Here is a 25,986-nt window from a genome sequence, read left to right as displayed (position 1 = left end):
CTGAGTTAGCATTAGCTGATGTCTTCAGCTTTGCCCCCTGGACGTAGTCTGCATAATGGAGCATTGATTTATTGAATAAAGGTGAGGAAATTAATTGGAAGCAGCCAAGCATCTAACAAACAGAATCCTCTGCCGGACGGGGACAAAGCAGGATGGGCAGTGAACTGTAAGAGACTGTGAGCGAATCCTTTCTCTCTATATTTTGCAATGATTCACGTCAATTTCATGCTGAACTCTGCTAACTTATATTTACAAATCCTGTGTCCTTGAAAACCCGAAATGGATTCGAAGCGCTGCTCCTGTGCTTTCCTCGGCCACCAGATCCCCCATTCTCCAACACACAAGATAACAGTTTTTTTAAAAAGTGTGGCTGCTTTACTCTCTCCTACACCACACTAGCGTAAAATGGGCCTGACTGCCCTGAAATCGATGGAAAATCAGTGTAAAAGTCAGTCTAAAAATGGTGCCTCTTTTGTGGTAGATGCCCCACCACCAACACACTTCTGCACCTGTGCTATTGTGGCTCTACGTGTATACCTGCCACCCTGCCCTACTTCCTTGCTGCTCTGCTGTAGCAGAGACACACCAGTAAATTTCACTGAAACCACAGTATGCCCGTCATGATCTCAAACGAACCCAAATTTTACAGGCTTAGACCTAGGATTTTGGCTCAACCCCGTGTGAAGAGAAATGTCACTTAAAAAATTCCAATTTGGGTGTGGATTTCAAATTTATCCCAGTTCTAATGCAAAGCTGGTTTCACCCTGGGCCTCATTCTTTTCTCACAGCAGCACTGCAGTGGAGTCACTTAATTGCACTGAGCTGAGCAAGAGAGAGAAAGTGCTTTTGATAAGAGCAGTATCCAGGCTACATCGTGTTGTACCAAGCACCGTTCCTGCAATTTTACTTTTAACCCACGCTCACAGCAAACTAACACAATCAGTTCCTGCAGGGGGAAGGAGGAGCTCAGCCTACAGCTTGCACCATGGCGTTCTTTCTGGTTTCATGTTTGAAAAGAAAATACAGGGCCATGCATGCAAAAAAATTCTCTTATGCAGATAGCCCTGTATGCCAGTAAGTAACCACTACTGCAAGAGAAGTTGGTCCTAAATGCATAGGTCTAAATGATAAGTGACTAGTCATTTCGATGGCCTCCATTTTTTGGATTGCCAGCATGAGCTACCTTTTAAAAGGTCTGGATTGTCACCCAGGCTGGGCCCTGGCCGTGGGCCGTTCCTGCAGCTGGAGCTGTAGGCAGAGACTGCATTGAAGTGGCTCAAATGGGGCATCCAAAATTTCTAGGGACGTGAAAATCTTGGCCCCTAAAGATGACAGGTCAGTGATTTAGAGGGGGAAAGGTCAAAGCTAGGGTAATATCCCCTCTCCTTTGTCCTCCTTTTCCCGTCCCCGTCTCCCAGGATGAAAAAACCCCTCTACAGTCACTCGCCCCATCCAGTCCCATTTTTCCCTCTGCCAGACTCTGCCTGGGCATTGGCTGACTCTAGTAGCCCTCACCTTCCCTGGGAAAGTGCCCGGCTCTGAGACAGAGCCATCCCCGGCAGCTGGGCCTGCCTCCTCCCTCCTTTCTTTCTGTCCTTCACCTTTTCTGGGACTTGTGCAAGCAGCTGCCTCCTTGGCCAGCCCCAGGAGGCCTCGGCCCACCCCCGCCCCCTCAGTCCTGGCCACACACACACACATTGATTTGGTGGCAGGTCCTAGCAGCTTCCAGCACTTGCTGATGTGGCGAATCTCAGGCAAGGAGAAAGAGGCGAGTGCCTCCCCTTTCGGCCCCCCCCCTCCCCTGCCATGCAGATCTGCCGTGGGCTGGGCGTTGTTAATTTCCAGCAGCAGCAGGAGGACGAGGGCTGGCGTCTGCCGGGCTATAAAAGGGGCCAGCCAGGCGCATCGTATCCCCCTCTGTGCATTCCCTGCCTGCCTCTGCTCCCGTCCTCGCCATGAGCTACGGCAGCGACCTGCTCTACCCGGCCTCCTCCTACAAGAAGATCTTCGGGGAAAGCTCTCGCCTCTCCAGCCGGGTCTACGGCAGCTCGGCCGCTCCCCGGGCTCCGGGCTACCGTGCCCAGCATGCCAGGGACTCCTACCCCGCCTCCTATCGGAAAGGGGCCGGGCCCAGCTCCCTGGACCACCTGGAGCTGCTCTCCCCGTCCAGCGCGGTCAGCAACGAGCTGAAAATCGTGCGCACCAACGAGAAGGAGCAGCTGCAGGGGCTGAACGACCGCTTCGTGACCTACATCGAGAAGGTGCACCAGCTGGAGCAGCACAACCGGCTGCTGGAGGCCGAGGTCGCCCTGCTGCGCCAGCGCCAGGCGGAGCCCTCCCGCCTGCAGCAGCTGTACGAGCAGGAGCTGCGCGAGTTGCGCGCCCGGGCGGAGGAGCTGCGCCACGAGCGGGACGAGGCGCAGCTGGAGAGCCAGCAGCTGGCGCAGGGGCTGCAGCGCCGGCGGGAGCAGGGCCAGGAGGAGGCGCGCCGGCGGGAGGAGGCCGAGCTGGCCCTGCGCCAGTACCGGAAGGAGGTGGACCACGCCACCCTGGCCCGGCTGGAGCTGGAGAAGAAGGTGGAGGCGCTGCTGGACGAGATCGCCTTCCTGCGCAAGGTGCACGAGGAGGAGCTGGCGGAGCTGCAAGCCGCGCTGCAGGATGCGCAGGTACCGGCCTCCGGCGCAGCCCCTGCGCCCCCCTGCGTCTCTGTCCCCCTGCGTGCCCCTCCCCGCCTGCGCCCCCGATCTGTGTCCCCCTGCGCGCCCCTCCCCGCCTGCGCCCCCGGGCTGTGTCCCCCTGCGCGCCCCTCCCCGCCTGCGCCCCCGATCTGTGTCCCCCTGCGCGCCCCTCCCCGCCTGCGCAGCCCTGTGCTCCCCTCCCAGCCCCGCCTGCGCCCCCGGGCTGTGTCTCCTTGCGCCCCCCTCCCAGCCCCGCCTGCGGAGCCCTGTGTTCCCCTCCCGCGCTCCCGGGCTGTGTCTCGCTGCGCCCCCCGCCCCGCCTGCGCACCCGGTCTGTAACCCCATGTGCAGCGCCCCCCTTTTTCTGTATCCCCCCTTCCCAGCGCTCCCCGCAGGATGCCCAGTCACCCCCAAGGGCTGGGCGTTCGCCTCTGGGATTCGGCCACTCAGCCTGTGCCACCGGCATCCCTAGGTACCCAGCGCCCTTCTCTCCCCCGGAGTAGGGAGTGGCCAGGGTGCGCCTTCACTCACACACAGTATCCACCTCCTCCTAAGGTGTGTTAGACTCATCCAAACCCCTGCACACACTTCCCTCCTCCTGCCTTCTATATGTCAGATAAAGTGTGTGTTACACACACACTCTGCCTTCTATATGCTGGATAAAGTGTGTTACACACACACCTTGCTTCCTATATGCTATATAAAGTGTGTGTGCTATACACACATGCCCCTCCTCCTGTGTGCTGGATGTTCCGCACACACATTACCCCTCTTCTGTATGTGCTGGGTGCATAGGGCGTGTCACACATGCACAATACTGCCCTCCTCCTTTATGTTGCAGAGGGTGTCTCTCTCACCCCCGCTACTCCCTTTCTGTGTGCAGAATGCCTAGGGTGTATCGCAACACAACCCTCACTCACACACGCCCCATATTTTTATCCTTCTACATGCTGAGGGTGTTACATACACTCCCCCTATTCTCTTCCTCGTGTATATGCTTCATGCATAGATTCTGGATTCTTTGCACTGGGTGCAAAGCTACTGCAGTGTCAGTCAGTCATTGGAAGGTTATCTTTGTTACGGTGGATGCCTGACTGGGCTCACCTCATGGTGTTGAATAGCTGCAGGATGCAAGGTCATTGTGTGCACGCTTGAACCCTGGTCTCCTCGATATTGAATGGCTAATAGGGTGTAGAACATACTCTGCCTTTCTAATGACATTGTATTGGGCATGAGATCGTCTGGAAGGTTAAATCAGCACCTCATCTTCATTGCACTGAGTGTTCAATCGTCTCCTGCTGGACTATTGGATGTTTGACTCAGTTCTTTGAATCCCATCGCAAACTTTACATTGATTATGTTGTTATTAAACCCTGCCGGGAAGATAGCATCCTGCCGCTGTGCTGCAGTCCCATTGGTACAATAGGCACCGATTGCCCACCGTCCTTATCAGTGCGCACACAATGACGATCTATTGTGTCTGCGCCGCGTGCCACTGCAAAGGAAAGACCATGCTGGGAGGCATCAGTCTGGAGCTTAGAAGAAAAGGAAAGCTCAGTCCTGGCTTGGCTTCATTCATCAGTCTGGATTTGAAGTTGTGGGACTATTTCCTTACATAATGGGAGGAAAAAATTAGGAATACTTAATGCAAAAAGTAGCTGAACCACGTTCATTCTTTGACTGTATGTGAGAATAGCAATTATCCTAATGAGCTTGTTATGTGTAAGTTTAATGGGCAGCTCGGTGATCATTCTTTCCTCCTGTAGCTTTCATTAATGTCCACTTCTGCAAGGTGTTGCCAGACAAATGTTAAAATGCATATAAAGGGATTGAAACATCAGATCCATTAGGACAAGCATAGAGCAGCTTAGTGAAGTGGCTTTGAAGGTTGCAATTGCATTCTTGATGGAAATGGATGAATCTGCTGAGCACTGAAAGCAATAGATGGTTCAGAGGTATTGTAAGGCAGCCTTGATTATCCAGATAGAATCATATAAACGCAGGGCTGGAAGAGACCAGCAAGCCCAGCCCCCTGTGCTGAGGCAGGACCAAGTAAACCTAGACCAGCTTTCATAGTCAGTTGTCCAAACCTCCAATGATGGGGATTCAACAACCTTCTTTGGAAGCCTATTCCAGAGCTGCACTGCTCCATTAGAAAGCTTTTCCTAATATCTACCCTATATCTTTGTATGCATGGCACCTAGCACATTGGGGCACGTAGGTATATTTGTGATAATAAGGTATTGCAAATAGATTTTTTGGGGGGGTACAGCTCTGAATATAACAGGGAAATTTGACTACCTGTAGCTGAGATAATCAAGGTTGTGCCGTATTCTCAGTTAGTTAAACCTAAAAATACGAATCTCCTGTTTTGTGCTTGCTTGCTTGCTTTGTCTGCTTGTTCCTCTGACAGTGGCTTTCAGTCCCTCCATAACTGTGAGACTTGCAGCAAATATATATAGTGTAGTGCTTTGCGAGATCAAAACCAGACTGTGCTACGGGATCAAGCCAGCGTAATGAGACCAGTTTAGCCTCGGCATTGCATCTGCTTACACTACAGCTGAATTTGACCCAGTACATCTCTTCAGCTTCCTGAATACTTGACTATTTGAACTTCTAGACAAGGAGCTGAAACCCATGTCATTCAAAGGGTGACTTTCCCCTACATTGCAATTAGATGTTTGATTTGACCTATGACTCCCCATATAATGAGGTATTATTGATAACAAGCAAATGCCATTCTCTTGGCTTACAACGTCCTTTGTTTGCAAGGTTAAACTCCACTTCTGGAATGCCATTCATTTCTAATACATAACTTCCCTTCACGTATGTCCCTTGCTAAATCCATTGCTAGTGTAAACAGGTGCAACGCTTCTAATGTCAGCAGTTGCGCCTGCTTAGTCCATGCACAGGTATCCATCAGCCTCTGACAAGGAAACCCGAGTACCTAAAATGAACCCCTATATCCATGGCCACGATCCAGCATGGGTATGGAAATTCACTGACAGACCTGTCACTTTCTGCCTTTCCTGATGCTTTGCAGAATAAGGCCAGGCTGTGGAAAACTCTTTCCGTGTATAAAATCTGTAATCTGCAGAACTATGAAAAATGCAGCCGCCCCTGCGGTTTGGATTGAGACGGGAGTACATTCTGGTTAGGTTGGCCCAAAATTCTGTCATTTTTCTCCCACCAATGGGGGGACAGCTGTTCATTCAGAGGTGTGAATTCAGCTTGCACTGTAACTGAAGGCCAGCACTGTCCATAGCTACGCAGAAACGCTGGACAGGTTAAATCAGTGGTTCCCAACCTTTTTGAGTGAAAGCCGGGCTAGTTAACCCTAGGTAAAACCCGCACACACACCCTCACCATGCCCCATTACCGGCCATAAACCCACACAACCTCTATAAACACGTGTAATGATGATAATAACAACAGTAAATTACCTAAATAATCATCATCATAATTTACTCTTACTTGTGTAAGAAGCTAAGCACAGCTGCCACCGCATGCCCCGTGTGACCCTGCCTCTTGCTATCCCTCGTGGACAGAGGGTAATGGAGATGGTGGGCTGGCCGGAACTGCTCCAGGCCGCCGCAGGCGTGGGGCTGCTCCGCTCTGGCCGGGCGCCCAGCTGGCGTGGGGCTTGGGGAGGGAGCTGCTCCTCCACTCCGGCCAGCATGGAGCGTGGGGCTGTGTCCAACTGGCGTGGGGCTTGGGGGTGTGTGTGTAAATGACCTCAATGTTACTGAAGCCTCATGGACCCCCTGTAATCTTTGGGGCCCCCCCAAGGGGGTTGCACACCCCAAGTTGGGAACCGTTGGTTTAAATAAATGAGCCATTTAACTCTTGGATGGCGTCACGGTAGCAATACAGAGGGACTTAGTAGACCTGTGTGTAGCATCAAAATGGACTTGAAATTGAACCGTTCCGGAACATTCTAACCCATCCTGCCCAGGTCTAAAAATAATGCTCTGCCTGCCAGAGTCTTTGCTCCTCTGATGCATTGCTTTGAGCCCAGGCTAATTTGCTGTGTTAACCTAGTAACTGGTGGGGTAGTGACTTGTAACATGAGTCAATATCTGCCTATCTGTCTGCCTGCCTGCCTGCCTGCCTGCCTGTCTGTCTCCATACGCACACCCCCCGTCTCACTCTCTACACACAAATACGCCTATAGAGAATGTCTGTCTAATGCAGCAATCTATCTCTACCTATCCATCTGTGTGTCTTTTTGCCTGTCTGATCTGTCTGTCTTTCTGCCTACATATCCACTCACCATGGTTATATAGACACAGGAGTGGGGCAGGACAGACTGCCAGCTGGTATAGATTGACATAGCTGCACTGAGTTATACCAGCTAAGGACCTGGCCCCGTATAATTTGTATGTTCTAGCTATACTGTATCACGTCTGGGGAGGTGATGGTCCTGCAGTGTCCCCTTGGCTATGTGACATTCTGTCACGTCCCTGTCCACCTGTCCATTTCGTTAGGACGTATTCCTGCCCCAAGTATCTGAATAACTTGGCCACCCCACAGGGGCAATCAGCATCTCCCCCTGCCCTCAGCCATCCCATGACAGCAGGTCAGATTCACGATCTTGCATGCCTGTGGAGAGAAGATCCATGTAGCAATAAATCCTGACCTCACTTCCACCTTTTCCGTAACTCAAAGAGCCTCTGTATTGGAACTGCCTGGTGCTGGGCTCCACCGCTCACAAGAGGTGTGGACCTCAGTATGGGAGCCCTTCATCCTCCCGCTTGCTCTGTGCAGAGGAAATGCAGCTGTTCCACTGTGTGTTGAGCCCTCCGCCTCTGCACGGGGGGCAAGGGGAAAGATCTGAGCCATCCTTCGGGGTTTGCGGTCTAGGATGACAGGGAACAGCACAGAGCAGCTTCAGTGTCTTTTTATTAATCTCCGTTTTTCCAGGATTCATGCTTTGTGTGTTTGTGTGTGGGGGGGGTTCTTCCTTCTGTGCCCTCTCCAGATCTCAGTGGAGATGGACGTGAGCAAGCCTGACCTCACGGCTGCCTTGAAGGAGATCCGCATGCAGTACGAGGTCCTTTCTGCTCGGAACCAGCAATCAGCCGAAGAGTGGTACAAATCCAAATTTGCCAACTTCACCGAGGAGGCCGCTCGCAGCAATGACAGCATCCGTCAGGCCAAGGAGGAGATCACGGAGTACCGGCGCCAGCTGCAGGCCCGCAGCATAGAGATTGAGGCTCTGCGGAGTGCCAACGAGTCCCTGGAGAGGCAGCTGCAGGAAGCAGAAGAGAGGAGCAGCGGGGAGATCCATAATCTGCAGGTAGTTGACACTTGCCAACAGACACTGGCTTCCGATTCGTTCCCATGCTCGAGAGCAAACTTGCAGCCCTACGTGTCAGAGAGTCCATGGGCAAAATGTCAGATATGCCTCTAGCAAAGGATGTCCTGGGTTTTTTTTTTCTTGGTATCTTGTGCAGACCATGCTTTGGGTACCTTTGCACAGGGAAGGAGACAGGCTTGGCACAGAGGTGGGACATGCTTAACAAACCTAGCACTGGATGGCCAAAGAGACTGATGCCACGAGCTTGCATTTCTGTAATATCTCCCCCCGGTGATCTTAAAGCACTTTGAAAATGTTGGTTCCCTGCCAACCCTCCAGCCCTGGGTGAGGTAGATTGTAAGCATTAGTAGCCCCACATCTCAGCTTGGGAAATGGAGGCACAAAAGCATTCGTTGATCTTTGGATGCCTTTGTTTCCTGGGTGTCCGCTGAGGGACTGATATCCAGAGGTGCTGGGCACTTCGCATTCCAGTTGCAGTCATTGGGGCTTTTGACTATCAGGCCAGAAATGTCTCAAATTGGGCTTCTACAAATGGTGACCTCCCGAATTGTTGGACTTCTTTGAAATTGTAGATCTAAGTCACTTGCCCAAAGTCAGGCTGTGAGCCAATGACAGAACCAGGAGTCCGGGCTTCTATTCTCCTCATTTGGCTATTAGACAGATTAGGGAAAGACAAAAAAATCGCGCGAGCGCCTTTGGTGAGGTACAGAGCTCCTTTTCCAGTGCAGCAGACATCTGATGTGCTGGGGAAAAGACCATCTCAGACCAATGTTTGATGGTACTAGTGAATGTACAGGGTGACTACAGAGATTGGGATATGCCCTGTATAAACACATAATAAGGCCCTCCCTGCCCTGAAGATTGAAATGCTGCAGTTTGACGTAAACAAGGCAAAGGTGGGAGGGGAAAGAGAGGTGAAATGATGTATCCTGGTCAAACAGCAAGTCAGTGGCATAGCCAGGAATAGAAAAAAAACATTCCCGAATCCCAGCGCTCTGATTCACTGGCCCATACTAATACCGCCTCATAAGGTGAGTTTGAACCACACAGCTGAAAATAGAGGCCCTAAAAGCAAACGGGAGGAAACTATTGACATGATTGAGATGTTCTCCCTTCCACTTCTTGCGCTGCAGGAAACTATTAACCAGCTTGAAAATGCACTAAGGGCAACCAAGGGAGAGATGGCTCGTCACCTCCGAGAGTATCAAGACCTGCTGAACGTGAAGATGGCCCTGGATATTGAAATAGCTGCATACAGGTAAAACAATACCAAGAGGCCTTTCACTATAGCTTCGGGAATGTCCTTCTGATGTTTGATGCTGGTGGTCATACCTCTCTGTGTGACGAGGAACAAAAAACCAGACGCACTGTACCTTGGATGTCCCAGAAGACTGTGTAGCAATCTATCTTTGCAGTTTTGTAATGAGAAGAAAAAAGAATTCTTGCACTAAATCCTCAGATTCAGCTCAGGGCTAGAATTGGTCAAAAGTCTTTCTCCCCCACCGCCTCCCCCATAGAAAAATAACCTTTTTCCTCAAATGAAATGTTTCCTGAAAAATTGTTGACTTTCTTCCAAATGTTTCCATTTTCTGCATCATTTTAAAAAAATCAAAAGTGGTTACCGATGCAGAAAAGACCTGGTTTTCAATCAACAAAAGATCGATACTAGTTTTGATAAAAATACGTTGTGATTTTTTTTAAAAAATCCAAAAAATTGGATCCTTTTCAATTTCTGCAAAATGGAAACAACTTCAAACTTAAAAAAACAAACTTGAATGACCAATTTTTACACAGGACTTCTGGTTTAATGGGGAATAAGTGGCTCTTGATCATGTTTTGATACATTGCTGCCATTTTTACCCCTGTAAAAACACACACACACACACACACACATTTTAAAGTTTCTAGAGATGGGTAGATTCTAAGGCCAGAAGGGACCACTGTGATCATCTGGTCTGACCTCCTGCATAACACAGGGCAGCGAACGTCCCCAAAAATAAATCCTAGAGCAGATCTTGTACAAAAACATCCAAAGAGGATCCCAAGTGAGATGCTAATGGGAGGAAACCTAGATCAAAAATTCTGTACAGCAGCCATCTGTCTGTCTGGGTCTTTAAACTGGGATTTTCAAAAGGCCTAAGGGAGTTAGGTGCTCAGATCCCATTGAATTTAAATGGAAATATGGCAGCCAGCTCCTTATTCACCTTTGAAGAGCCCTGAGATATATCACTCTCATCACTGTGTTGCCCGGACACTCATCTCCATTGCATCTGAGTCATGCAACATTGATGTCATGGAGCTGTGATGCTTTCCTCAGGGAACCCAGACCCATAAGGCACTGTGTTAGCCTCTGCTTTGGAAAGGGAGAGCTTTGCTGTTGCTAAATTGTGTGTCAGCTGCTCTCTGACACTGCAGTTTCTCTGCTTTGCTAGCGAACTCCTTCAGACTCTGCCAGTCAGAACCGTGCTCTGCAGGTAAGAATCGGGAACCCCAGTTCCGCAGACACGTCTCCCTGCTGTGTCCAGCCCCTCTCATCGGACACTCACCAAAATGATTGAGTTTGCTGCTTCCAAAGAGAGCGAGCCCACACCAGTCTGTGAGCTTGGCTGAGGACTCACACTCCAGTGTAAGAGCACCGAGATGGTTTTGTAAGAAAACAAGAATAAGTTTCTTAATATAGAACACAGATTTAGGAGCTGTCAGACAAGAATAAAAGAGGTAGACAAGGATTACAAACAATACAAAAATCACATGCTTTCTAGTGCCTAAAACTTCATTCTAGCACACTGTGTTTTTGCCAAAAACAGTTTCTCACTTGCAGCTAATTATCAGCAGCTCCTGACCTTCCGGCCAAGAGGATCTGCCATTCCTAGGCTCAAAGGGTGCTGGAGCCTGCATTCCCAAAGTGATGGATAACTGAACCCCTTCTTTTTGTAGTTCAGTGAACCTTTGAAGTGTATCTTCATATAAAGCTTTTCTCCCCCGCTGCTTGTGCAAATGCCAGGCTGTCTCCTTCCTTCTCTAGTCGATTTATTTTTCTGCTTGAATTAATCACGTTGGTTTCCCTTATGTGTAAATGTCCTTCCACTGTGTCTGGCCTCACCTTGCTCAATTTGTATTGGAGAACCAGGCAAACAGCCAAGACAGCATTCCTTTGGGAAGGGCACACTGATGCATCCACTGCCTCCAAAGCCTGTTTTAAGAACACATTTCCAGCACACACACGTAGCGCTGTATACACAATCTGTACGTTGCATCCCATGGTGAGATTTATGACCAGCAGTTTTTATCTGATGCCTTGCAACAGAGTTTGGCTGGCTAGTCTGACAATGATATCTGGAGAATGCCTGTGAAGGGGCTCTTACGGTCACAGTAGCATCTGTCGATAGGGTGCAGCAAAATGTTGAATGTGCATGGTGACCATGTGCTGATTGATCCCGAGGCCACTTTCCCATGGGGGACATTCCCCATGGCCGCATGTAGATGACAGCTGATCTGGGGAGGATATTTTAAAAAGGAGAAGGCAAAGATAGGACGTTTTGTTCCACCAGCAGTTTAATTGCACCTTTCTGGGTGTTTTTTCGCCCTCAGGAAATTACTGGAAGGGGAGGAAACGCGGCTGAGCAGCGTCAGCAGCGGGAACACCTTTGGCCTTGGCTACAGTTTCTCATCTAGCCCTTTCTCCGGACCCAAAGCCTTCTCAGTGAGCACAGTCACCGTCAGGAAGGAGGAGAAACGAGAACTGCAGGAAAGCATCAAGGACACCAGACTTTCAGAGGAGCCGAAGCCGACTGAGGAAAATCAGCCTGGAGAAGAAAAGGTGGAAGCCATGCCAGTCAAGAACTAAACCGGAGTGAAGTTGCTGTGCTCCTCCTCGAGGGGAAAAGGAGTCCCTCACAGGAGAGAGTTTACTTTGTGTCCTAATATAGCCAATTACAGTAACACCGAGTGGTAGCAGGGTCCAGTGGCTAGGGCACTAGACTGGGACTCAGAGACCTGGGTCCTATTCCCTGCTCTGCCACTGGCCTGCTGGGGGGTGACCTTGGGCAAGTCACCTCACCTCCCTGCGCCTCAGTTTCCTCTCTCACCTGGTCGATCTTGTCTATGTAGATTGTAAGCTTCTCTGGGCAGGGATCGTCCCTGGCTATGTGTTTGTACAGCTCCTAGCACAATGGGGTCTTGATCTCGGTTGGAACCTTTGGTGCTACTATAATAATGCTTGTAGAACAAAGGGTGTGTGTGTGTGTCTCTCCCCTGCCCTCTCCGGGCTAGGCTTCCCTGCCCTCATCCTCTTCCCACTGAACATGGTGGTAAAACATTCCAGTGATTTCAGGTAGACACTAAAGACCAAACCTTGGTGCCTGTTGAAGTAACTATTGCTACGCCCATCGATTCTAGGGGACCATTTTCTCGGCCCAAAGCCTGGCAAACTGGATCCAGTTGCCTGAAAGGGTTGGGATCCAAAACTACTCACTACCCTTTGGAAACCAAGTGAGAGCTGGTAGGTGTCAGTGGTTTGTTGAAAGGGCCCTAGACACACCCTTTATTCAGCAGTAGCTAGAGCAGCGGTTCCCAAACTGTAGGTCGCCACCCCAGATGGAGTCATGGCTATCCCTAGTGTGCAGAGGACGCCATTTTGCGCCACACAGTGTGACCTCCCATGTACAGTACCTGTGAGGCCACAACGCCTGGAGGAAGCCATTTTGCTCTACAAAATGGCAGCTTTCACACAGTGGGACATGGCACGCATCATAGGTAGGAGGTCACGCTGTGCCGAGGAGCAAAATGGCGTCTTCCAAGCGGTGTGAGCTCATAAGTCTGGTGTGTGGGAGGTCATGGTATGTGTAAGATGCTGTTTTGCTCTTCAGCTGCTGTCTGGGGTCCTGGGAGGAAGTAGTTCATTAAAATGGGGTCATGCCAGCAAAAAGTTTGGGAATCCCATAGCTAGAGCAGTGCTGGCCTGGCATATTCATTGACTGTCCCTCGCCCTTGTTGTGGGTTCTCTCAGCGCTCAGCCACTGCCTTCCCATGAGACTCCTTCCACTCTTACGCCTAGATCTGCCTTTCCTAGGTTTTTCTAGCTACACCAGCAAACCCTTTCTAGTGTAGACAAGTTTAGGGCCAGATTCCGACACATTTACTCACATTGAATAGCACCTTACTCCACAAGTGGTCTCATTGAGGTACTAGTATAAGGATATCAGTGTAAATAAGGGTACCAAGAACCTGGCCTTTAGAGACAGATTTTCAAAAGCACACTCAGTGTTTTTGGTGTTGAGCTTTTCTGCAAATCTGGCCCGGATTGTGGAACTTGAAAATGTTAGCCCTTCTTGATGAATAGTGGATTTGTAGCTCTTCTTTAAAAACCAGTGTTTCGGGAGTGTCGGGCAGATTGCATCAGTAATATTTTCTGTGGTACGCCATTTGAAGACGTGTAACATCCAAAATGATGACGATGCCACAGAAATTCAGGCGCTGTAATTATGATGCAGAGAGACAGCGTCTGTAAACACGAGCTGATATCCTTCAGTTAACATCTATGTGTTATTTCTGTTTCTCTCTTGCAACCCAAGAATGTTCCCGAGGGGCAAAAAGAATTGTATCATGAAAGTGAATGTTCTGTAGAAAGGAGTAGTTTAATATTCTGAATGTAGAGCAGACAGCGATTGGTCGCTGGGGACACTAGAGCTCTGGTAGAGGGCTTGAGGTAGGCTTGAAACTTTAGACTAGAGCTGGTCAAAATGGTTTGAATTTCAAAAAATTTTCAAAAAAAATTTCAAATTTTCAAAAAAAAATTCAAAATTTTTTGGCAATTTCAGAATTTGAAATTTGAAGGGAGAAAAACTGGGGTGAAATTTCAATGGAAGTTTCATGAACCTTTCACCCCACTTTTCAGTCAGCTGTAGATCTGGTTGAAATTTTGAATTTCCAACCAGAAAATGAAAGACCAATATTTCACACAGCTCTTTTGTGAATGATTTGACCACTTCTACTTTCGACCGTTACTGAATGCAGATGCATGGGCTAATCTAGAGTGTGTTTGTGTGTATGTATAGTGGAATGCAGACTGGTCATAAGACACAATGGTAATTGCAAGTGCTCTTTATTTAATGAGTCTGACATTTTGGATTGAGGTATCATTTTGCATGAAGCTACCTTTCAAATGATTTGAATGTGACTTTCCTCTTTTCCCATTAAAATATTCTTTGTTTATTTGGAAGGCAAATAAATGGAAAACCAAACCCCCCCAATAAACAGTGTGTTGGTGTCTGGACAAAATGTTATTTGCAACTTGTAAATTCATTTGCATCCTGGACCAGATCCTCCCACATAGCTCCATGGACTGAATTGGACAGATCCTTTGCAAAGGGGTGAGTTTCACCCATAGGCAAAGATTGTGACAAAGGAGTTAGCGATGGGAGGGAATAGCATTCAAACAGAAGAACAAACAGTCTATATATTGTAACACAGCGCACTCACTTGTGCCAGCCAAGCGTTTTTTGTGGAGAAGTGGGGGTCTCTTCTCCATAATACAGATCACAGATTTCAGTGTCATTAGAAGAGCATGTTTTACTCTTGTTTTTAATTGAATCACATGGGGTTGGGGAGAACATAATTTTAAATCACAGAGGGTTTGTCGAGATGTGGCCTAGATACAAATAAGGGAAGTAGCCTTTGCTTGACTTCTCTATTAGTATAAGTGACTCTTAAATGTATTGGATTAAAAACCCAGGCCCCATGAATAAAAAATCCCTGCAAGGAAGAATTTATCTTCATCAGACAATAGCATTCATGGCACCGATCACTTCCTAAGAACTAACAGACTAAGACTCAGCCAAGAGACTCCAGTGGTTCGTTAATCCCCGGAAGTTATTGTTAATATAATCTGAATGTGGAAAAAAAATAGTCCTATGGATTTCTTTAGGGATGAAGCAGCTTGCTAGTGTGTGTTCAGGGCCTTTCTAAAGAGTTCATTCTCTTTACAGTCTCAATCAATTGAATCATGTCCCAGCATTCAGTTGAATTAACAATTTCCAGTAGCAGTTATCTTTGGGGGCATTTACTGTTTCTTGTGAAACTCAGTAAAAAGGATGCAGAGTTGTCTGTTAATGAGTCACTGATTAATTTCATCCTGATTTAAAGCCTCAGGCACCAAACCATTTCTATTAAAAGCTCTATGATATCTCCTCTTTATCCTGGTTGGTTCTGGTCTGTCAGCAGTGGGGAATGCTATAGAAAGTGGCTGTTTTATGCTGGCATTGCACAGGTGTGCATGGCTGCAGGAGGCATGGGGTGGGGGAGAATCAGCTCCAGGGAAGTTTAGGGAATTCCTCCCCCACCATTGTAGCACAGGTGCTGCTCCACCCTTGCTGGTGCTATCACAGTCTGGCTGCTGGAGTAAAACTGCCTGCGCCCTGGCTGTGCTCATGCTCCCACTGTGGCTTGCATTAGTGGAAGATTTCTCTCCAGTTCCCAGTGTAGGTGCAGCTCTGGTGAGAAGAACAGGTTTTGTAACAGCTGTTTTCCAGGGGGAGTGAAAACCTGGTTTCCCAGAGATGTCTCTACAGCTGCCTGCTCCCTGAGATCTCAAGGGGTGATGAAAGGTCCTGCTGCTATTCCCAGTATTAAGACGTGGGGATGTTTTGTCAGGTAAGGTCTTTCTTCTTACAATAACCTCTAACAGTCTGTGTGTGCATGGATAAACTCCTGCTCATTATGTAGACGGCTAAGGCTCTGATCCTGCAAACACTTAAGTATGTGCAAAGCTTTGCTCTCTAGTGCAGTGTTTGAGGGCTACTTATGTGATTAAAGTTACCTATGGGCTTAAGGGTTTGTAGATTCAAAAATCTAGGGCCCAGATTCTTGAGGGTATTTTGGTGCCTAACTCCCATGGATTCCACTGGTGCCTAAATACCTTTGAGGATCTGGACCTACACTCCTAATGTAAGCAAAGCATTTGCTACCAGGAATGGGTACAATGGGGATGGAGAAAAATAACGAATGGGTTGCTGAGCCATTTTATGGCTGGGATATACAATTCTACTTATGCCTGGCCTGCACTTAAACAATCAAGAGCTCAAATGAACCCTTTCTGTGTACCAACAAAACTGTGTGTGCAAAATGGGATTTGATGAAATGTTTTATTGAGGGGGAGCCAATTTTGGAAGTGGAGACTTGGAAGAAGTGGGGAAAACGCCAGCAATTAACATGACATGAAATGCAGTAGTGGGGGTGGTGGTTTCTCTTTTCAGTAGTGTAATGACTTGTTGAGCAGCTAATCAACATTGGCAGCTGTGACTATTGACATGATTAGGCTCAGCTACATTTTTCTCCTGCTGTGGCTGTCTGCAGTCGTTAGAGACTCAAGGAGCAGAGCTGGGGAAGAGAAGGATTTGGCCTGGCTGATGCATGAGCTGTAAGGCTGAGCAGTCTGGGTCTATAGAAATTAGGTTAGAAAACCTATCTGCAAAGCAGAGCAGTGGTTTAATGCAGAGGAGCCTACCAAAAGCCCAGGGAAATAGGGGTATTCTCATTTAGTAATCTCTTCCTAGAAGGGTGAGATCAGTGCTGCTCCGCTTCTGTCTTTGCTTTCCTCCACCTCCCCCTGCCTGTGAAATACTAGCTAGTGTGATGGTTGCATCAGAAGTAGTACGGGCTCTCGTTTATAGCCTGCCTCCTGCAAACCGGGGGGAGATGACTGATGTTGCTCTGCCTTGGACACTTGTATCATTGACACACACCCCCATCTACCCAAAGCTGACCCCCCCCCAGTGCTCCATGCAGGTGGACCCCTAAGCTTGGGGGGGAACCCCAGTGAAGTCAGTGGAGCTGTGCCTGGCTGCAGGGGGCTGTATGTATGTGTAAGAACAGGGCTTTGGGTTGTAAGTTCAGTGCTTTCCACTGCAGGCAGCTGGCTCTGGGGCGGAACCGAGCAATTCTACGCAACAGCTTAGGATAGGAAGTGAATAATCCAAACCATCACCCATGCAAACTGCATGGGCTGTGGTCATCTAGGCTGATGTGCTATAGAACACAGGCCAGAGAACTTCCCCCAAACAATGTCTGGAGCAGATCTCTTAGAACAATATCCAATCGTGATTTAACAATTGTCAGTGCTGTAGAATCCACCCCGACACTTGGTTAATTGTTCCAACAGCCAATTACCCTCACCCTTTAAAAATGTACACCCTATTTCTGGTCTGAATTTGTCTTGCTGTGACTTCCAGCCACTGGATTGTGCTATACCTTTCTCTGCCCGATTGAAGAGCCTATTATTAAATGAAAACGAGAGTTCTGTGGCACCTTAAAGACTAACACATGTATTTGGGCAGATACATGATGCATCTGACGCAGTGGGTTTCTGCCCACGAAAGCTTATGCCCAAATCAGTGTGTTGGTTTTTAAGGTGTCACAGAACTCTCGCCGTTTTGCTGAAAACAGACTAACACGGCTACCCCTCTGGAAATCATTATGAAATGTTTGTTCCCATGTAGATGCTATAGGCTGCAATCAAGTCACTCCTTAACCTTCTCTTTGCTAATGTAAACAGATGGAGCTCTTTGAGTCCGTCGCTATAAAGGATGTTTTCTAACCCAATCTTTCTCGTGGTTCTGCTCTGAACCCCCTCTAAAATATCAACCCCCTTCCTGAACTGTGGACACCAGCACTGGACACAGTATTCCAGCAGTGGTTGCACCAGTGTCAAGTACCGAGGTGAAATAATGTCTTTGCTCTTACATGAGGTTCCCCTGTTTATGCATCCCAGGTTCTCACTGGCTCTTTTCACCACAGAATCACACTGGGAGCTCAAGTTCAGCGTCCCTGCTTCCCAGCATAGAATTCCCCATCCTATGTTCTTTGTTCCTAGCTGTATGCATTTACCCTAACCCTAAAATGAATACTGTTTGCTGTGCACCCAGTTTACCAAGCCATCCAGAACTCCCTGAATCGGTGACCTGTCTACAGTTCTAGGTGGGCAGGATGAGCGAGGGATTTGGTGAGGGCAAGCAGGGTTAAGAGCTTTGACACTTTTTATAAAGCGTGCCGTGGGATCCTGAATAACCAAGCGAGCCCAGGGACCTTTGTTTTAGGTCTCATTCAATAATGATCCTGTGGATTCACGTAACTTTTTTCATCAGTCAATCCAAAAACGCTTTACAAAGGATTTATGTTCTACTTCTGGGGAAACTGAGGCACAGAGAGGCGAAGCGACTTGGTCAAGATCACCCAGCAGGCCAGTAGCAAAGCTGGGAATGGCACCTGCCTCTTCTGAGTCCTAGTTCAGTGCTCTATCCACTAGGCCACAGTGCTTCCCTGCTGCTCTGTAGGATACAAACCACGACGCCAGGCTGGAATACTAGTTCACTGTTGACTCGGTGGATAGACATTCCCTTACTGACGCTGGGACTTCCGATAAAGCCGAAATCCCATAGGATTTGAGCATGGAATTCCCTTAGGCTCTTTTGCAATTCCCAGCCTGTGTCCACAGCTCCACTTCCTAAAACAAGCTTCAAATTAAAACATAAAAGAGAATGTGTGAATGGAGCCAAAGCAATTCAGCAAGATTTGTGGATATAAATGGCTGCCTAATCTGGTGGGTTTAAGAGTTTAATGTATGGGTGAAACTGCTGGAAAATAAGCTAACTTTAGGGTGGGGTCCAGTCCTGAAAATGAGATCTTAAAAGGGTTGTAATTATCAGACGTGAAATGAGCCAGGCCTTGATCACTATTAGCTCTTTGCTTTTGTCTCTTTCTAAGGTTCATTAATGTTAGAAAGAGAAATCCTGTCTGTAATTCCAGCAGATCCGATGCTTGCATTAATTATTACTGGGCTCTTAAATACATTGTGAAATTAACCTTGCAAACTGGTTCGAAGGGAGTGTGGGAGAAAGGTTAGCTGCTACAGTAAATTAGTGAGTGCCTTGGTGTGTGTGTGCATGCATGCACACACACATCTCTTTATGTAGAACCAGGAGGCCAGGGAAATCATTAGCAATGTCCATAAAACAGGATCCTGTCACTATTCTATCCGTGTGCTGCTTTATTGTCCTTGGAGTCACATCTGGGGGATGCTAAACCAAAGTGAAGCTGTGCAGGTTCGAAAAGGATCCTGACTCGTGAAATAAAACAACTGATTATTGCTGGGTCTCAAGGATTTCTGGCTTCTTTGGGGGTATTTTCTGAATCGTGGAAATGAGAGCTGGGACAGGCTAGTGTCTTTTCCACAGAGTCATGAAGCACACACGTAGCACTTGGTCTAGCTGCCATAGCTAGACTTCAGGTTAAGGAAAGTTAAATCCAAAGAACAAATATAAAGCTGCCCGAAGAGAGCGTACAGTGATTCCGTTTGCAGCATCCTGCATCTGAACTGCCTCACCAAATGGCAGGGAGGCTCCTCCTATGTTGAAAGAGGCGGTACCCAGAAACCCCAAAGCATTCTTTTTCAGGTCGATAGCTGCCAACAGCTCAGAGTCCGTAATCCATCCATGAGGCTGCTGTACAGTTGTTGTGCTTTCTCCAGAGCTTTGCCCAATACAGCTGTAGAAGTCCCGAACAATAATGCTTCTTCCACTTCCACTGAGGAAGCTGTTCCGTAATCAAACATTCTCTGGATACTTGGTTCAGGTATTCAGCCTAAAGACTCCTTTTTCTTCAAGTTCTCCTTATCATTTCTATTCAGCCCCTTTGACTCCTGAGAGTGTGTCTACACTGAATTCTAACCCCAGGGTCTGACTCAGTTTTAGCCCAAGCCCGCCGGCCACTTTCCATCCACCCACAAATCAGCCTGACTCGGGGCAGCGAGCACGCAGGACCTGGTTCCTAGAACCATGCTAAAGAGTGGGTCACAGCCCATGTCCTGCTCTGACTCTGGTCCAAGCCCTGTTATTTTGCAATGTGGATACAGCTCAAGTTGCAGATCCTAGTCAGAAGGTTTGCCTAGAGCAGTATGGGTGCATTAGCATGGCTGTGAGACCTGGGTCCAGCAACTGTAGACCCAGATTTACAATGCAGCGTGGATGCTCACACGCAGGCTTGGAAACACCAGGTCCACAAGCCCGGGTCCCCTGGGTTTACAAAGCAGTGTAGACATGCCCTTAAAGTCAACATCTTCCTGATGCTCCTCTGTGTATTTAGCATGCTGCAAAAATAATATTAAAAATAACTTTCTACTCTTGAATTGCTTGGAAGCAAGGAAGCTGTTTGCAGTGTTTGGAAATGGCCATCTGTTCATTGAAAGGCTCATAGAGTCCTTGATCCTTAAGGCCTGAAGGGACCTTTGTGATCATCTCGTCTGACCTCCTGTATCACACAGGCCAACAAATCTCACTTTGTCATTCCTACAGTGGAGGAAATTATTCTTCTCTGCTACGTGGAGTTGTGTCACCCACAGCCAATAACCTTTCAAAAGCATGTCAAGGATCATGTTGTTTTGCAGATGAGAGCTTAGATCTTTATCCCACTTACCACTTTTTTTTTAAAAAAAATACAAAAATGGTATGATTCCTCCTGAGCAATTCGGGGAAGAGTGTATAGGGGATGGGGAGGGGGGAGCGAGATACTGAAAGATAGGAACAATGACAGAGGTGATAAAATAAGGGTGTGCAGATAATTACACCATAAATCAAAGGAACACTGCGACTTGGTGCGGAAAGACTGTCCCAGTGTTAAGTGAACATTACTAGTGTTTAAATCCATAGAACGGCTGAGTGGGATTATATTGGCCAGAAAATTGGAAACTAGGTGATCAGGAAGAATGGTCTTGGGTGTAAGGCACGGGAGTGGGACTTCTTGTGTGATCTTCGGTAAATCATTTAATCTCTGTGTCTCAGTTTCCCCACTTGGGGGAAAATGAGCATAATATGTCCTTTATCTATCTGTCTTGTCTAGTTAGACTGTGACCTTCTTGAGGCAGGAGCTGTCTCTTATGTATGTGATTGTACAGCGCCTTGCACAATGGGCCCCGATCGCAGTCGGATCCTCCAGGTGCCACTGTTCTAGAAATAACAGTATATGTAGCATATCTGTGCGCAAACTTCAGATTTGTTCCTGTGGGTCCAAGCCTGTTCACTGCAGTCAATGGGAGTACTGTGTGCAGAGTGCTTGCAAAATTAAGCTTGTGTAACCCCCTGATGAGTATGTGGGTTACAGTTCCCCCTTTCTGCCCATCTCTAGAGGGCATGACTTGTCAGAGCCCCAGCTCAGAGGCTTCGTTGAGTAGCAGCTCATGCTTTTAGCGCTGGAAGTCCCTGGTTCCATACCCGATGTATTGGCCAAGGGGTGGATGTCACACATGGAATGTTAAACAGAGTCCTTACCTCGGTATGGTCCTTTCATCGACTCACCATGAATCCTCAAGTCGTCCATTCATGGCCTTTGTATTTCTGCCTTTGTGAAAAGAATCTGGACCAAAGGGTGAATGTTCACTAAGGGGTATTTGTGAACACTCCCGTGTCACTTTAGTTCTGCCAGGTTACAAAGAGAATTGTATTGTCTCAGTATGTTTGCTAACTGCGGTAGTATCAGTATGGTGGTCATGTTTATCCATCCGAATCTGCGGCAGATCGCTTGAATGAAAACCCTCTCTCCTTTGTTCATAATAATATATGTAATATCAAAAACTTGAAAATAATCCACTGCAAAAAGGAGTGTGAATATTTTTATGCACAATGCAAAATCCTGGTTGAGATTCATGACGCAGCAGTCATGCCACAAGCCAAAGATTATTTGTTGCTAATGCAAGGAATTAAATTTTATAAGCGGCCAATAATGAGATCATCATCTAGCACTGCAAAAAAAAAAAAAAAAAAACCCCAACAACAACCCCCCTCCACTGTGCAGCCGCACAATTAGATCATGAGTTCAATTTTAAAGCGTAGCGAATGGTTCCTCTGAGTCTGTCTTAATGGCTAGGAAGAGCAGGCTAACAAGGTTAACGTATTATGTCCCCTTTTTCAGCTTCCTGCCTTTCTTTCTCTGCCATTTCTCACATTATGCTCAAACAGTGATTAGTTCAGGAAGAGCTACCAGAGAGCCAGCCGTTGAATGATTTATGGTGCATGCAGCACAGTAGCTGCAAGAAGTATTTGGAAATGAAACCGTGCAGACTGTCTTCCCCTTCCCATTGTCCAAGGCTTGATGCTTCACAGTGGTACATCAAATTTCAGGCGGGTGTGTGTCTACTGAAATCAAATGATGATTTCCTGGCTCCTGGCAGGGCTTTAAAGATGAATTCTTTATGTCTGGCCCTGGAGGCTCTGTGTTGTATTCCACGGCTGTTTTGGATTTGTTTGTTTTTGTCCCATAAGGTTTGCTTCAGCATTGCAATAAGCAGGCTGCACACTTTCGGAACAGATGCACATCTATCCAAATGCAGCCTTGGGGAAGACATCACAACATTTGAAGGATCTGAGGAAACCAAATGCCAGGCAGCTTGGAAATTCTGTAGCACTTTCTGAGGTTCTTGGGTGAAAGTGTTGTGCAAATATTAAATCCTCGCCATCCAGAGGACATAGGTTATTAACCTCCTTCTCTCTGGGCAGGGGATGATAGTGCAAGGTGTAGGATCCAGGAATCTTGTCTCCTAGCACTATGCTCTAACCACTAGATTGTACTAATGGCCTGACCCAATGCCCTTTGAAATCAGTGCATGTCTTTCCATTGACTTCAAATGGGGCTGGAATGGACCTAACTGACTAAACGTACGTCTGCTGTCTCTTACTACAAATCTCAGTCTAGTGCCATCTTGGCTAACTTCATCTTTATTGTTGTAATCTAGGCGGCAGAGAACTTTATCCATGTGGAAGAAACTGCTTCCATATCGTTTGCAGGTGCCCTTCTTCCACACTCTCAATCTAACTGTCCTCCTTTCACTAACACCGTTGTGGATCGGGAGAAACTCCAGTGACTTCAATCCCCAAACCGCTCTTCTAGATTCAGGTGGATGCAGGATTCTTCACTTCTTTCCCTAAACTCTTGTGTCCTGTTAAAACAGTTGCCAAGGTGCATCTCAGAGGCTGCTGCTGTCCAGTAGTGGACAAAGCAAATCCTATATCATGCATTCATAGAGTGCATTGACATGAAAGGCACCATACGACTGTAATTAAATAGCATCACGCTGGCAATTCAGTAATCCAAATAGGAGGCTTATGTCTTCCATTAGAATGAAGACAGCCAGGCTCAAATGTGCATGTTGCCAGACAAGTCCGAGGTATAATGAACAATATTTCATTATCGGAAGAGAGGCTTTCCAGGAGTTATAGATACTCTGTCTATTAATGGAAAGCAGCTTTGCAAAGGGGCTACGTACACTGCAGGCTGAGCTTTTAGGAAATCCCCAACAGCACAATTTGACTTGGTGTAAGGCAGCCATCACCATGGAGAATGGACAGACTGGGATCATACCTAAGCCCATTATCATTCAAACTTGAATCCCTATTTCAGCTCAGTCAATAAAGCGGATGGAGAACAATAGGGGAAGAGAGAAATGAATTGAGATGTTGAGGCCTGAACGTGCTTGCTGCAGATTAAGTCCCTTTTGATTTCCTTCCAGTTCTGGTTTTGTGTCTTAGAGATGCCAACAGAGAGACAGGAAGCTGCTGAAGGAGAGTAGATATGGAGAGAATAGCTGGCACCATGACATGTTTATCCTTGGTGCAGGGTGGGAGGTGGTGGTAGCTAGATACCTCGTCCGTTGTAGCAAACCTCAGACTATCTTGGATCAACCTGAAAGTTGTTCTGGTTCTCAAATCACCAATAGGCTTTTAGGAATGTTTATCATTGCTATATAGTTTAGGCCAAATAAACTATTTCTTTCTTTTGTGGTAGCACCTGGGAGTTGTAGACCAGGCCCCCACTGTGTGAGGCCCTGTATGAATACAAAACCAAGTTTGAGACTTCTTTTTGCAGTTACAAAATTCTTGCGGCAGATTTTTGTTCATAAGCGTAACACATGCCTGGACGACTGAAAGAGTTGAACTGGCTGGAAAATGGTATGCATATTTCCCTGAAAACCGTCAAAAGAAACCAATATTAATTTCTTCTGAAAGTTTTCATGGAATATTTATTTTTAAAAATTGGTTTTCAGGAACCAGTTTTTTTTTTTTTTTTTTTAATGAAAAATTTCAGCCATCTTGAGCCAAGAGGTTTGAGTCTGCTACTGCCACTGAACAAATGGAGCTGGTTTATTAGCTCAAGCAGTAGAGACTTGGGCCGAAACATCCAGTGTTCAATTCCAGAAGGTGGCCTATCCAAGGGCATGGTTGTGATATACCTTGACTTTAGCAAAGCTTTTGATACAGTCTCCCACAGTATTCTTATCAGCAAGTTAAAGAAGTATGGGTAGGATAAATGGACTATAAAATGGATAGAGAACTGGCTAGATCATCAGGCTCAACAGGTAGTGAGTGATCAATGGCTCCATGTCTAGCTGGCAGCTGGTCACAAGCAGAGTTCCCCCGGGGTCGGTCCAGGGGCCGGTTTTGTTCAACATCTTTATTAATGATCTGGAGGATAGGGTAGATTGCAGATGACACTAAGCTAGGGGGCGTGGTAGATACCCTGGAAGGTAGGGGTAGGATACAGAGAGACCTGGACAAATTGGAGGATTGGGCCAAAAGAAATCTGATGAGGTTCAACAAGGATAAGTGCAGAGTCCTGCACTTAGGATGGAAGACTCCCATGCACAGCTACAGACTGGGGACCGATGGGCTAGGCAGCAGTTCTGCAGAAAAGGACCTGGGGGTTACAGTGGATAAGATGCTGGATATGAGTCAGCAGTGTGCCCTGGTTGCCAAGAAGGCTAATGGCATATTGGGCTGCATTAGTAGGAGCATTGCCAGCAGAGGGAAGAGATCATTGCCCTCTATTTGGCACTGGTGAGGCCGCATTTGGAGTATTGTGTCCAGTTTTGGGCCCCCCACTACAAAAAGGATGTGGACAAGTTGGAGAGAGTCCAGCAGAGGGCAACAAAAATGATGAGGGGGCTGGAGCACAAGACTTATGAGGAGAGACTGAGGGAACTAGGCTTGTTCAGTCTGCAGAAGAGAAGAATGAGGGGGGATTTGATAGCAGCCTTTAAGTACCTGAAAGGGGGTTCCAGGGAGGATGGAGCTAGGCTGTTCTCAGTGGTGGCAGGTGACAGAACAAGAAGCAATGGTCTCAAGTTGCAGTGGGGCAGGTCTAGGTTGGACATTAGGAAAAAGTTTTTCACTAGGAGGGTGGTGAAGCACTGGAATGGGTTACCTAGGGAGATGGTGGAATCTCCCTCTTTAGAGGTTTTGAAGCTGCAGCTTGACAAAGCCCTGGCTGGGATGATTTAGCTGAGGTTAGTCCTGCTTTGAGCAGGGGTTGGACTAGATACCTCCTGAGCTCCCTTCCAACTCTAATATTCTATGATTCTATGAAGGGTTTTTTTGTTTTGCTTTTTTTAAAGTATTGCATAAATGATCTCTCTCTCATTTGAGTCCAGTCTGGTGTCCTATTCATGTCAAGTGGGAGACTCTGCGATTGGAACAAATTACCTAGAAGTGACATGTGGAGGTGCATGATTCACAGCTGTGTTCCCAATATTCCCTTTCTTTGCCAGAACTGCCTGGGTTGGTAAAGACAAAGTGCTCTGACACTAATAACGTTTGAATCAAAGGCTACACGTGTCAACAACAGTATACTAGTCTGGCATTATAAAAAATCTGCCTGGCATATTAGCTAGGGTTGGCTGGAAAACAAGAACTCCATGTCACAAAAAATGTCAGGGTTTCAGCATGTAGTTTTATTCTGCATAGGAACCTGGGTCTCCCACATCCCAGAGGGGGGTGGTACGCACCAGGTTCTAAAGTCTCTCTCAATCTCTCCTGCTGGAGCTGTTCCACTTTGTATAAATAATCACCGGGCCAGAGAGCAAGACTGACTCTCTATAGCCCAACTATGCTTGATTTGGACCATGGATTGAGTGTCTCCCACGTCCTTAACCACTAAGAGCTACTGTAGGGC

At 47.4% G+C, this 25,986-nt stretch overlaps 1 protein-coding gene and 1 long non-coding RNA gene across 2 annotated transcripts in view; both read left to right on the top strand.

Annotated features, from left to right (window-relative positions):
• Window positions 1-1,930: 1,930 nt before the first annotated feature.
• Window positions 1,931-14,277, top strand: LOC137142884 (low molecular weight neuronal intermediate filament-like). The gene is made up of 4 exons (XM_067532357.1): window positions 1,931-2,666; window positions 7,660-7,977; window positions 9,132-9,256; window positions 11,590-14,277. Exons 1-4 carry the CDS (start codon window positions 1,956-1,958, stop codon window positions 11,843-11,845), a joined length of 1,410 nt encoding a protein of 469 aa, XP_067388458.1. The 5' UTR covers window positions 1,931-1,955; the 3' UTR covers window positions 11,846-14,277.
• Window positions 14,278-15,222: 945 nt separating this feature from the next.
• The window catches only part of LOC137142883 (uncharacterized), a 39,682-nt gene continuing 28,918 nt past the window's right edge, over window positions 15,223-25,986 (top strand). The window contains exons 1-2 of the long non-coding RNA XR_010917027.1: window positions 15,223-15,265; window positions 15,528-15,648. This is a non-coding gene — a long non-coding RNA (uncharacterized lncRNA). The remainder of the gene's footprint in view (window positions 15,266-15,527; window positions 15,649-25,986) is intronic.

Source organism: Emydura macquarii, unplaced genomic scaffold, assembly GCF_026122565.2.
Source record: "Emydura macquarii macquarii isolate MOO-44397 ecotype Brisbane River unplaced genomic scaffold, CSIRO-AGI_Emac_v2 contig_3278, whole genome shotgun sequence".
Lineage (NCBI taxonomy): Eukaryota > Metazoa > Chordata > Testudines > Chelidae > Emydura > Emydura macquarii.
Note: the sequence above shows the minus strand (reverse complement) of the source record. Positions and strands in the feature narration are given on the sequence as shown.

Coding starts and splice junctions, on each gene's coding strand:
- LOC137142884 (XM_067532357.1), top strand. CDS start 1,956: ATGAGCTACGGCAGCGACCTGCTCTACCCGGCCTCCTCCTACAAGAAG. Junction 2,667..7,659: donor CCGCGCTGCAGGATGCGCAG/GTACCGGCCTCC, acceptor TGCCCTCTCCAG/ATCTCAGTGGAGATGGACGT. Junction 7,978..9,131: donor GGGAGATCCATAATCTGCAG/GTAGTTGACACT, acceptor CTTGCGCTGCAG/GAAACTATTAACCAGCTTGA.